The 12,583-nt window shown below is 40.0% G+C and overlaps 1 protein-coding gene across 2 annotated transcripts in view; it reads left to right on the top strand.

The window, feature by feature from the left end:
- The first annotated feature begins 1,167 nt into the window (after positions 1-1,167).
- The window catches only part of kcnh4b (potassium voltage-gated channel, subfamily H (eag-related), member 4b), a 169,977-nt gene continuing 158,561 nt past the window's right edge, over positions 1,168-12,583 (top strand). For both annotated transcript variants that reach the window (XM_072561492.1, XM_072561493.1), the window contains exon 1: positions 1,168-1,647. In XM_072561492.1, coding sequence (XP_072417593.1) covers positions 1,572-1,647 — 76 coding nt within the window. In that variant the 5' untranslated portion in view covers positions 1,168-1,571. The remainder of the gene's footprint in view (positions 1,648-12,583) is intronic.

The raw sequence follows: 12,583 nt of genomic DNA, 5'->3' as shown, positions 1-12,583 counted from the left end.
CACTCCCATTTATCTCTCCACTTTGGAGGCTTCCTGCCTCTATTCCTGATGAAGGGCTTTTGCCCAAAACATCGATTTTCCTGCTCTCCGGATGCTGCCTGACCTGCTGTGTTTTTCCAGCACCACACTGATCTAAACTCTGGTTTCCAGCATCCGCAGTCCTTACTTTTGCCTATTTCACAGAAAGACCTAATGTGGCCAGTACATAATCATTGATATGAATAGGGGGGACAGTTATTTCCCAAAATGGTGAAAATCTGCCTTTGAATCAATGGAAATCCAAGGTGAAGCTGGAATCTCACAATTTGCCACAATCTGTCCCCTCGCCATGTCTTTGGAATCAATGCCATCGAAGATGTTCATTTTAGTGAACTGAGGCAGAATTTCTCCTTCTAATAGTGATAGCTAACCTCACACCATTCCAATATAGACCAGAAAATATTTTCAAGTGAAATTTTGTAAAAACGAAATCTCCTACGTGCCAAAGGTAATAAAACAGGAAGCACCTAACGTTTTGGTCACAAGTGGCTGTTTTTTTTTCTGTTCAGGGAAGGTACAGGAATGTGGACTGAATCCCTCAGTCAATTGGAAGTTGAAGTTTCTTTGTGATCAGGGAAGTTATTTCTGTTTCTCCCAGCTCTGCCTCGCAGATGCCTTGATTTTTCCACTCCATTCTGATTCTTTCCCCTCTGAAATTAACCCGGGGGATTCCTCCCACTTTTCAGTGAACTCGTGTCTTAAATTTTATTTTCCAACGCCAGAAAGGAGGGGTTTCGGCGGAACGCGAACTGCTTGTGGTGGGGCAAATACCCGATATCTCCATCCCCTCAACTTGCTGTGAATGATCGCTTCATTATTTCTCTGTGAGTAATCCCAACGAAGAATAAAACGAGGTTTCCGTCGAAATGTTGGATTGCCAATCTCACTGGCCTTGTCTTTAAAAGAGTAATTTCGCCTCAAAAGACTTAAGTTGGCGTCTTTCATGTAGAAAATCCCTCTGTTATTTTTTTGAACAAGAAATTTGATTCCCCCACCCCCCACCACCACACACACACAGAGTTTGTAACTGCTGAGATGGGGGGGAGGAGGAGGAAGTCTCCTCATGGTACAGCGCACCCGGAATAGGAGCAGTGTTTGTGCAGTCGCTCACTGTGTCACATTGTCATCGGGCAAATGCAACCACCCAGTGGATTCGAAGCTGGTAGAGGGAGTGCGAGAGACTGCCGCTCGGTCCAATGGACCGACTGAAGAGTTACACTGGGAATGTTAGAGTGGAGAATGGAGAGGGGGAGAGCTCTGGGCTGTTGTGCCGAGGGGCAACCAACGACTAATCGCCGCGATGGAGATGGACGGGAAGCGTGTGATGTGCTAGATCAGTCCCAAGGAATGCGCTGCTATCTCGGAAGCCAGGTTGAGTTTCGCGGTGTGAGTTGAAGGGAACGGGGACGTGACCCTGGCCCCGGCTGTTCTGTGGCCCCGCTCAAAGTTCTGGCCTGTCGACCGAGACAAACTCCAATCATCCACAATGGCATAGTTCCAAAGTGAGGAACTCTTCATCAACAACGGGAAAAATGCCTGTTATGAAAGGCTTGTTAGCGCCTCAGAATACCTTCTTAGACACCATAGCAACGCGGTTTGATGGAACACGTAAGTCTGAAAGAGAAAGAACACTAGAAAAAAAAGGATTGAATTACTGGCTGCCCAATCTTTTTTGAGGCTGTTAGTCTAAGTTTATAAAGGCTGCATGGTTCAAGTAGGTTTTGCTGATAAGCGCTAAACTTAAAAAAAACCTCGAATTTCCAATGTGTCAACTCTCTGTTATACCTAAAGTTATGACTTTTTTTTAATGCAATAGAGTAACACCGTGAACAATCTGACCCTGTCAGGTTATGCAAACTCGATAGTGCCAGGTGAAATTTCGATTTGGAGATGCCGGTGTTGGACTGGGATGTACAAAGTTAAAAAAATCACACAACACCAGGTTATAGTCCAACAGGGTTAATTGGAAGCACACTCGCTTTCGGAGTGACGCTCCTTCATCAGGTGTTGCTCCGAAAGCTAGTGTGCTTCAAATTAACTCTGTTGGACTATAACCTGGTGTGTGATTTTTAACCAGGTGAAATCTCGACAAGATGTGCTGTGCATAAAACAACACACGGCCCCTCAGAACTGGAAAAATAAACTGGTTGTTTGTTGGTTGCCGGTGGTCTCCAGGGAGACGGTAGGTGGTAAACAAGCTCAGGGCTTCGGCGATATTCCAAATTGCATTTTCCAGATTGCATTGGGTGTAGGGACTGGGGGTAGCGTTTTAGTCACAAAGCCACTGGGTGAGCACAATGTCATTGCCTCCAAAATACGAACAGGGCACTTATTGAGAAACCTCGGTTAAAATCGATTCCAGCTCCCCCCTCTGCTCCCAGGAGCTGTCCAGCTAAATTGTGAGATCTAAGGGTTACAATTCCATTAAAGTTTGAGAGGTGCTTTTCAGGTCACGCCCTCCTGCTGGTGTAAGGTTAAATTGGCATGTTTACAATCTACAACACAGTGTGAAAGGTCCAGTACTTCAGCACCACGGACAGCAACGCGCCCCCTGTATTAGTAAATGCGGTAGTTTGGACCCATTCAGGCGGATTGCAGAAGCTTAATTAACCGTAATGTGCTCAGACAACCCACACAAAAAAAACACTTCTTTTTCTCTTTCAGTAAACGTTACCTTCAGAACTTCCATTCATTTTAAGATATTAAATGAACCCTCGAACATGTTTCATACACGAGCATTTCTGATGCACAATATGCAGCTGAAATTGCAAAGTAACAATTACACCTTTTCCAGCGAATCTGGACAAATCATACTCCTATAAAATTACACTCCTATAAAATCAGATCGTCAACTGGACCCAGTAAACTTTGCCCATACTTCTGTTTGTTCCAATTACAATTTGAGATTTAGTTTGATATGAGGTGACTTTTTTCTCTCAGATATTGCTGAGTCTTAGGTACTCTTTTCCTGAAAAGATGGTGGATTGCAGAGTCCTTGAATATTTTTAAAGCAGAGGTAGGTAGATTCTTGGAGAAAGTGAGGACTGCAGATGCTGGAGATCAGAGCTGAAAATGTGTTGCTGGAAAAGCGCAGCAGGTCAGGCAGCATCCAAAGAGCAGGAGAATCAACGTTTCGGGCATGAGCCCTTCTTCAGGAATGAGGAATGTGTGCCAAGTGGGCTAAGGTAAAAGGTAGGGAGGAGGGACTTGGGGGAGGGGCATTGGAAATGTGATAGGTGGAAGGAGGTTAAGGTGAGGGTGATAGGCTGGAGTGGGGGTCAAGAAGAAGATTTCAGTTTAGGAAGGTGGTGCTGAATTCGAGGGTTGGGACTGAGACAAGGTGAGGGGAGGGGAAATGAGGAAACTGGAGAAGTCTGAGTTCATCCTTTGTGGTTGGAGGGTTCCGAGGCGGTTCCTAGGTAGATTCTTGTCAACCAAGGGAGTGTAAGGTTCTCAGGGGAAGGGAGGAATGCAGATTTGAGATTACAATCAGATCAGTCATGATCTTATTGAATGGTGGAGTAAGTTGGAGGGTCTGGTTGGCCTACTCCTGTTCCTTCTTCCTATTTCATTTTCTTTTCTGATGTGGAGATGCTAGTTTTGGACTGGGGTGGACAAAGTCAGAAGTCACATGACCATCCAGTCACCTGATGAAGGAGCAGCCCTCCAAAAACTTGTGATTTCTAACAAACCTGTTGGACTATCAGTGCGTGTCGTGTGATTTCTGACATTTTCTTTTCTAACACCTTTGGTGGTTGAGATTAAAGGAGGTAGTTGGAGGACAGGGCTATTGAGGTTCTACAACTGATGAATCATTCCAAAGGCACTTAACATATTTGGGCTCTAACTCATGTTCTTAGCTAAAGGATGAAGAATGTTTTCAGCATCTCATATGGATGACTCTGAGTATATTTTTATATCACTTGGAAACTAGCACATTTTCTGTGCTTCCCTCCAGATCCCTATTGATAGAAGAATGTATAACACAGAAATGATAACAGAGGAGGTTGCTTGTTCATTGTGCCTCACCTTCTAAAACTATCTAATTGAATTTGATTTGCTGCATTTCTTCAGTGGCCCTAATAATAGGTAACACATCTACCTGTTGTTTGTTGATTTCTTTCTAATTTTAGTTGCTGTTCTACTTTCTCAAAAGGAACTGACCAGCATTTTTTCCTCCCATACCTCATCCAAGTTGTCAGTGCTGCAGAGACTTTCAAAAGTATGATTTCCACATTGCATTGATGGGATGCCTTTTAAAGCTTTAGTTCTAAAACAACAGGATTGACACAACATGACTGTCCTTAAAAGTGCAATGCATTGTAATCAGTTATAAGTCATGACTTGAACATGGAAGCCTAGGCTGATACTTCAATGCTGTTGAAGATGCTGATTTTTGGATAAGACATTACACAAAGGCTCCATTTGCTGGCTGTGGTCGACATATTAAAAATCCTGCTATTTTGAAGAAGAACATGGAATTTATCCCCAGTGTCTCGGTTACTTTTTAAGCTTTGAAGAACGTAACAAATACAAAACATGATACATAGTCATTGTTGTTTGTGGGGATTTGCTATGACCAAACACTGAGTGGCAAATTTCCTACACTTCAATAATGCCAAAACCTTTTTAAAAAAGGCTGTAAAGCACTTTATGATTTCCAGTAGTCACGAAAGCTCTGCATAGATGTAAATCCTTCATTTCTTCCTTTATAATTAGTGGTGCCATGCTATTGTTAGTAATGAAATCCTGCAAATGCAGAATGCCTTGACTTTACTGGCACTTAAAAAAATTTAACTCCAACACCCAGTGCCAAGAAGGTAATCATACATTTCAGGGCTAGGTGTAATATTGTAAAACAGAGGGATAGAAAAATAAAGATACAGGAATTGTACTAGCAATCCAGAAACCCAGATGAATTGTCCCGAGACAAGGGCTCAAATCCCACTTTAACAGCTGTGCGAATTCAAATCAATTAATGCACCTGGAATAATCTCACCAAAACTGATCATGATACCACTGGACTGTTGTAAAAGTCCATAAGGCACATGAATGTCCCCAGACGAAGAAATTTGCCATCCTTATCCTGGATCACTACATGTAACTCCAGACCCATTGTATTGAGGTTGATTCTTAACTGTTCCCTGAAAGCCTCAGTTGTATCAAACTGCTACATAAAAAGTACTGGGAGTTCACTGCACATACTGCTTTAGTCTATGAAAGTAGCTCACTGTCAGCTTTTCAAGGATAATTCAGGGTGGATTAAAAACTCTGGCCTTTTCAGTAAGTTCCAAAAATGAATGAAGCAAAATTCATGAAGAGTTCATATATCACCTCAGAGTTATGATTACATGCTTCAAATTCAGTACTAACAACGCAGAATGAAAAAAGAAGGTTTACTCCTTTAACGTTAAAAATCATACAACACCAGGTTATAGTCCAACAGGTGTAATTGGAAGCACACTATACTATAACCTGGTGTTGTGTGATTTTTAACTTTGTACACCCCAGTCCAACACCGGCATCTCCAAATCATTACTCCTTTAACATTATCATTGGATACTATCCGACTATAGATTTTTAAAGGGAAAAATACAGGGCTACAATCATGGCACACGAGGAAAGTGGGGTGGAAATGATGTTATGGTGGTGCCAGGGCTGACAGATTATGTAAAGGTGAAGAATGCTACCAATGTACACCATTAGCTGTCCCTCTGTTTGAGGATAACATCGTCTTAAGGTTGAAAGTTTCTATCATGACTTGTCATGTGACTGAAAAGGCTGATTCTTGACCCACAGTCCATGGGGCAGGATGCCTCACAAAGTAGTGAGATCTAAAGTGTATAATGTGCCATTTGAACACTTGGTATCAAGCTCAGCTCAGTCATTAATATCAATGCTACCAACTTCAAGGAGAATTTCAAGTGTCTTTGTCACATTTTCTTTGTAACCCTTGGAACATCGGCCATTTGAGAGTCGAGAAAACAAGATTGGCCAGGGGAGATGTTTTCACCCAATAGAATGGAATCAACTTCATTGTGGTTGACATTGTACAAGTTTTGTTCAAAAGCTGGATTCAAGACTAATGTGATTTAACTGTCCTGCCATTGACTCTGGAGAATGTGACAGAGGAAGAAATGTTTCGCATTCTTATGTGTCATTGATATAGTGTCACTGCAGTGTCAGAATCTGGTGACAACTGGAGGATTTCAGTTGACTTGGAAAAGTTTTTGGTGTTAAGCACTTGCTGTCACATTTTGTAGAAAGATTAACAGGCACGACTCATCTGTTGTCAGAATTCCTCATTAATGATGACCTGAGAGAGGTCACTTCTAAGATACGGGAAGTGCTCAATATATTCCAGAGTCTGTCCTTCAATGCATGTGGGAAGTGGAATATTTAAATGACCAACTCTGAAAATTTATATTTACACTCTGTTTTGACCCATTCAAGGATGGGTCAAGGTTCATGTCTGCAGGGTTAATGAGATTGAGAGTGGCTTGCAAATCTGGTGCAGAAAAGGCAATCTGATTTATCATATACTGTAGGTATTGCGTTTCTATGTGATTAGATTAGTTTTGGCATGAGAACCACTGAAGTTACAGAATTTTCTTGTTAGCATTTAATATTTACACTAGAGAACAGTTGAACATTGATGGGTTGAAAAAGCATTGTATATTCTTACATGTGCAAACATGCCGAATCACAACAAAATAATGTGAGCAGCTGATTAATTATGTAAACCTTGAGACATGATTGTTTCGTCAATGTTTTCTTTGACTTATTTATAATTTGCATGCAGATTTGGAAATTTTTACTTCTATTTGAATCTAATGGTTGTCTCCAGCAATTGAGTTGCACGATTTGACCTGACATAACAATCAAACATATCGTTCACACTGTAATGTTGTTTTACAGTATGTTGTTAAGGCAATATTGAGTTGTATTTCACTAATTGCTGAAGAATAATATTTAGACATGCATTTGCGTTATGTGTCTTGTTGACTCATAATTTTTCCTTCATCAAAATAAATTTGGAAAATAATTAGAATTTTACCAAATTGTCTTTTCAACTGTAGTCATTAAAAAGGTTTACTATTTGGAGAATAAATTATGATGGACCTAAGAGAACAACTTGTCAACATGTAAAATCATTTCATAGAATCCCTACAGTTTGCAAACAGGCCCTTCAAGTCCACACCAACCCTCTGAACAGTAACCCATTCACCCCTGACTAATGCACCCTGAATACTATGGGCAATTTAACATTGCCAATTCACCGAACCTGCACATCTTTAGATTGTGGGAGGAAACCAGACCATCTAGAGGAAACCCACACAGACATGGGGAGAATGTGCAAACTCCATAGAGACAGTTGCCTGAGGCTGGAATTGAACCCAGGGTCCCTGGTGCTGTGAGGCAGCAGTGCTGACCACTGAGCCATTGTGCTGCCCATTTAGTCAAGGAATAATGGGAGATTCTATTAACATATAGCCTGAAAAGTAACTCTAATTAAAATGTCAACATTCCTTTAAATCTTATCACAATAAGGGAACTGGTTTTTGATTTTACATAATAATGATTCTAATGAAGCCTCCAGTTAATCTTGGAATTAGATTTATGCAGCACCAATCAAAGTTCCATAACTCCAATTTAAATGGTTCTTGAGCCAAACATAAAACAATGCTTCAAATACATAACCCATATAATCTGGATCTCATTATTTACTTTTCACTGGATCTGTAACAGGCCCTTGTATTTTGCAGGTCACAAGGGTGTCTATGGTGTGACACCGACATATCACAGATATGTGTGCACATTCACTTTCAAATTTGTGGGAAAGAGAGCTGGATGAGGAAAGCATAAGAAACAGCTCAGAAATGGAGCTCGAACATTGGGGTGGCATGGTGGCTCAGTGGTTAACACTGCTAACTCACAGTGCTAGGCACCCGGGTTCAATGTTGCCCTTGGGCAACTTTGTGGAGTTTGCACATTCTTCCCGTGTCTGTATGGGTTTCCTCCAGGTGCTCCAGTTTCCTCATAACAGTGCAAGAATGTGCACGTTAGGTGGATTGACCATGAGAAATTGCCAAAAGTGTCCAAGGATGTTTAGTCAGGTGGATTAGCTATGAGCAATGCAGGAACAGGGTTGGAGACTGCAGATGCTGGAGATCAGAGTTGAGAGTATTGTGCTGGAAAAGCACAGCAGGTCAGGCAGCATCCAAGGAGCAGGAGAATTGATGTTTGCTTCCTGATGAAGGGCTAATGCCCGAAATGTCAATTCTCCTGCTCCAGGGATAGAGTTGGGTCTGGGTGCAATGCTCTTTGAAGATATGACCCAAAACATCATGCATTTTTGAAATAGAATATGGCTCAATTTTTAATATGCAATTTATCTTCTAGCTATGGATTTATTTTAGATGAAATGATATCTATCCAAAATGCAAGCACTTCTTCCCTTAGACATTCAAAGTGTTAATATAAATAATTGATGTTGTACTGTTGGCAGTGCTACAATGCAATGGAAAATGTTGGTTGTTCAGTATACCAAAGTGCAATAGAAGCATTGGATGAAAGTTCCAGATGTATGTAATGATTATGAAAATTTGGCAAGGTCTCACAGGAAAACCTAGAACACATCTTGCAAAGAAATGTGATCGAAGGTAGTTAGCCAGTTGAACTTCTTGAAATGAAGAACAGAGTGTTCACATGGATCAATGACTGAATTGATAAGGCAAATTGTGAGAAATAAAATTCATCAATGTGTTGTCAGTTTGGAGGCATAAATTTATAATCAGTAACAAAAGACCAAAGAGAGAGAGTAAGAGAAAACATTGTGTAGCAATTGTTAGGACATACCTGCCCTACTAGAAGCAATGATGGAAGCTGAATCCATATCTCATTAAAGGCAAGTGAATAAGTGTTTGAAAAAAACTCTTATAAAGCAGTTTGGGCACAGTTCAGTGAAAAAGGATGAAATGAGTTGCTGGTTTTGAGAGCCTGTCTAGCTGGAAAGGTTCAAAAATAATTTGAAAAGGAATTGGGTCAACTTGACCAATTTCAGAAGCAGATATACCTCTGCTTAACAAGTAGGACACATTGTTTAAAACTTCCAGGCACTGGATAGGAAATTCCCACAGAATGATAATCTGTTGGAAGACCCTTTGGAATTCTGTAGGAGCAGTTTGCTCACATTGAAGGAAGCCTAATCCAGTTTGAAAGTGCAGCAGTATAAAAACCAAATACTGTACCAGCAATGGATTGGAGTGGTCCGTTATGGTGTGCTCATGTGTTTACTTGGCAACCATATAGATACCTTGGGTAACACATTGACCGATATTTTTCTGCAGACTTCCAAACCCAATAATTTTACAGGACTAAACAATATCAAACTTGAAACTATTTGATTCTCAGTTTGTGATAGATCCTGCATGCTCCCCTGCTCATCAACTTTATGCAGACTTTTCATCTAATTATGTCAGTTTACAAAACTTTTTTGTTTAAAATCCTTGTGGTGTCTTGGTGCATCATGCTCATACATTCTTTACCTAGGCCTATCATTTAGCCTCATCTGTTCCAATGTGGGTGTTCTGTGTTTTTCTCCTTCTGTCTCCGTACTGACCACCTCATTGCTTCATCGGTAGCACAGACCTCCAGCTGCCTTAAAGCATGTGACTCTTCTTTCTCTTACCTTTGAAAGCACAACTCTACAACCATACCATTTATCGTTCTTTCTAAAATCTCTTAAACATCCTCCTTCTGCTTCCAACAACTTTAATGAATCATTTCTTCAATGAAGAAAGACCTTCCGAGGAACTTCACAGGAATGTTATCCACTTGACCCCATTGGTACATGCAGTATTTTTTGGGCTGAAGACCAAAACCCTGGCCAAAGAAACATGTTTTAAAGAATGTCTTCAAGTCAGAGAACGATATAGAGAGGCAGCATGATTTAGGGAAGGAATCCAGAGTTTTAAGGCCTAGATTGTTGAGTACACAAGGAATGATAGAAGCCATTAGATTTGGAAACAAAAATGTCTGACTATCCTTTTAAGAAACAATGTGCAAAGTGTGTTGAAAGCTGAGGATCATAGAACATTAAAAATGCAAATCTCCCATAAAATATGAGTTAGCATGACATGCATTGGTAATTGATCAGTTACACTCTATCGGAACCTGATGGAATAGCATTATCAATGATAGGGTTCTCATTCAACTGAAGATCAATCTGCAAACCATTGTCGTAATAATTTATTTTTGATGCTGGAGGGAGTTTACCAATGCTCTAGACTGGTAAGCTGCATGATTTTATGTTTCCATAGTCTAGGAATCCCCTGAGTACACTTAAGAGTTTTCAAATCTTGGCGATATCAGCCAACCTTCTGGACTTGGTAAGTCAAGTGTGTTGCTATAAGCAGAGCATGTGGTATACTCCAATAGGTAAAGAAACTGATTTCTAGGTTTCCATACGTATGAGACATCCTGTTGATCAAAATAGAATTTTCTTTGCATTTAATCTTCCGTACATATCCCCATTGTCCTGTCAATCACCTGGTGCAGTCACCATTTAAGTGTTGTTGTGTGACACTGAATACTTTTACAGAGGCCATGTTACAATTAGTTGTACGTTTCGCAGAAGGTCATAAGCCTGTAAGGACCTTTCAGTAATTTGACAAAAAGAAATCCAGGTATGGGAGTGGAGGAGGAGGGGGGGAGCGGCGGAGTGGTGGGGTGGAGTGTGGAGGAGGTAACAACATCCCATGTGACTGGTCTCTTTATTGTTGTCCCAGTGGGGAACATGTGCAACTCCTTTGCCTCAAACCAGGAATGCCATTTGACTAATTTTCCATAACAAACACACTGCTTGGAGAAACTGGAGAATGCTTCATGAATATGCAGAAAAATAGAAAAACCTGCAAGAAAATAAATTTGTCATTTTCTATCAGTTCTTTACTAAATTAGACACAGCTAGCTATTATTCAAATCAGGTTCTGACTGCACCTCCGATTATGTTGTGTTCATCTATATCTGTGAAAAGATTGCCTTTTAACTATAACCCTAACAAATGCTTTACTTTCTTTGCCTGATGCTCCCTTTGCACAGGAAATATAATTTATTGTTTTTTTTAATAACATGATTGGATTCATTACACTAAAAAGTAGTTTGATCAACAAATGTTTTAGTCTGACATAAAAATCTTTCTTCACAATATTAATTGACATAACAGCAAAAAAAGAAGCTTCCATGTATTTATGCACAAATTATTATAAGACGCAATGTCTAACGTGTAGTTTTTGTAAACTGCAGCTTTTGTAGAATGCATTTAGTACTTTTGAACCTTGTCATAAAACAGTCTGTGTATGACATTGAGGCAATGAATAATATGCAGTTGGTCAAATAAGACTTCTAATTGGACATTCCTGGTTCTTGGTGAATTATTATTTATTAATCACAGAGAAGAATGACAGAGAAAGTGGAACCTGCAGATTTCTTAAATCAATCCGAATGCAATGAATTGGAGGAGCTCCATGATGCTCTGTCATTCTTGATGTGATTTTATAAATCCGAACTGATTTTAATAGTATTAAAATTAGCTAAATTTCAAACTCTATAATGGAATTGTCAGGGATACAGAAATCACTTGCAGTTTATATTATGCACTCAACACAACATCGCTTGCGTTATTTTTAGCTTTTTTTCTTTTTTTGTTGCAAGCGAAGTGTATAAAAGAAATGGGAAAACATGACTCACGGACATTGAGAAGAGTAAAACAGATTATGTAAATTAGCAGGCAGTGATTAGGTAACACCAATTTTGAGTTTTAAAAACCAGGAGGCAGTGAAGGCCAGGCAAGGTAAAGCGTTCTCTGTTTTGTGAGATGAGTCTGAATGGTGAGCGTTGAATTCACAAAAACCGTAAAGCAAGAATATACCCAATAGATGAGATGTTACAATTTGAAGACATAACCCTGTGTCTGATGCTGTAAATGAGAAAGGAGCCCTACCTTTAACATATAGTCGGGAGTTGGCATGGTCGTAATGTTGCTGGATTAGTAATCCATAAAGCCCACACTAATGCTCTACGGATATGAGCTTGAATCCCATCATGACAGCTGGTGGAATTTAAATTCAATTATTCCAAACTGGAATAGGAAGCTAGCCCTTAGTAATGGTAATCCTGAAGCTGATTATTGTTTTAAAAAAAAAAGTTGACAATACCCTTTACGAAAGGAAGTCTGCTGTCTTTACCTGGATTGGTCTACATAAACTTACAATCTAAGTTTGTTTTGTAAATGGCCAAGCAAGGAATTCAGTTGTCAAGGGAAATTAGGGATGGGCAACAAATGCTGACTTTCACCCCTATCCAAACAAAGAATAAAGAGAAGAGCATAGTGATGCCAAAGTAAATTAAAAATGGAGTTGAACTTGTTGAAGTTATGGCCTCTTAATTATTGATCATATCGAACTGGAGTTCAGATAAAGTAATTAAGGAGAAACTGTTTCCATTGGTGAGAGTTGATAATTGAACGGCACAGATTTAAGAT

The sequence above is a fragment of the Chiloscyllium punctatum genome, chromosome 42 (genome assembly GCF_047496795.1).
Source record: "Chiloscyllium punctatum isolate Juve2018m chromosome 42, sChiPun1.3, whole genome shotgun sequence".
In the NCBI taxonomy this organism is placed as follows: Eukaryota; Metazoa; Chordata; class Chondrichthyes; order Orectolobiformes; family Hemiscylliidae; genus Chiloscyllium; species Chiloscyllium punctatum.
The sequence above is the reverse complement of the archived record's forward strand: the minus strand, read 5'-3'. Positions and strand labels throughout refer to the sequence as shown.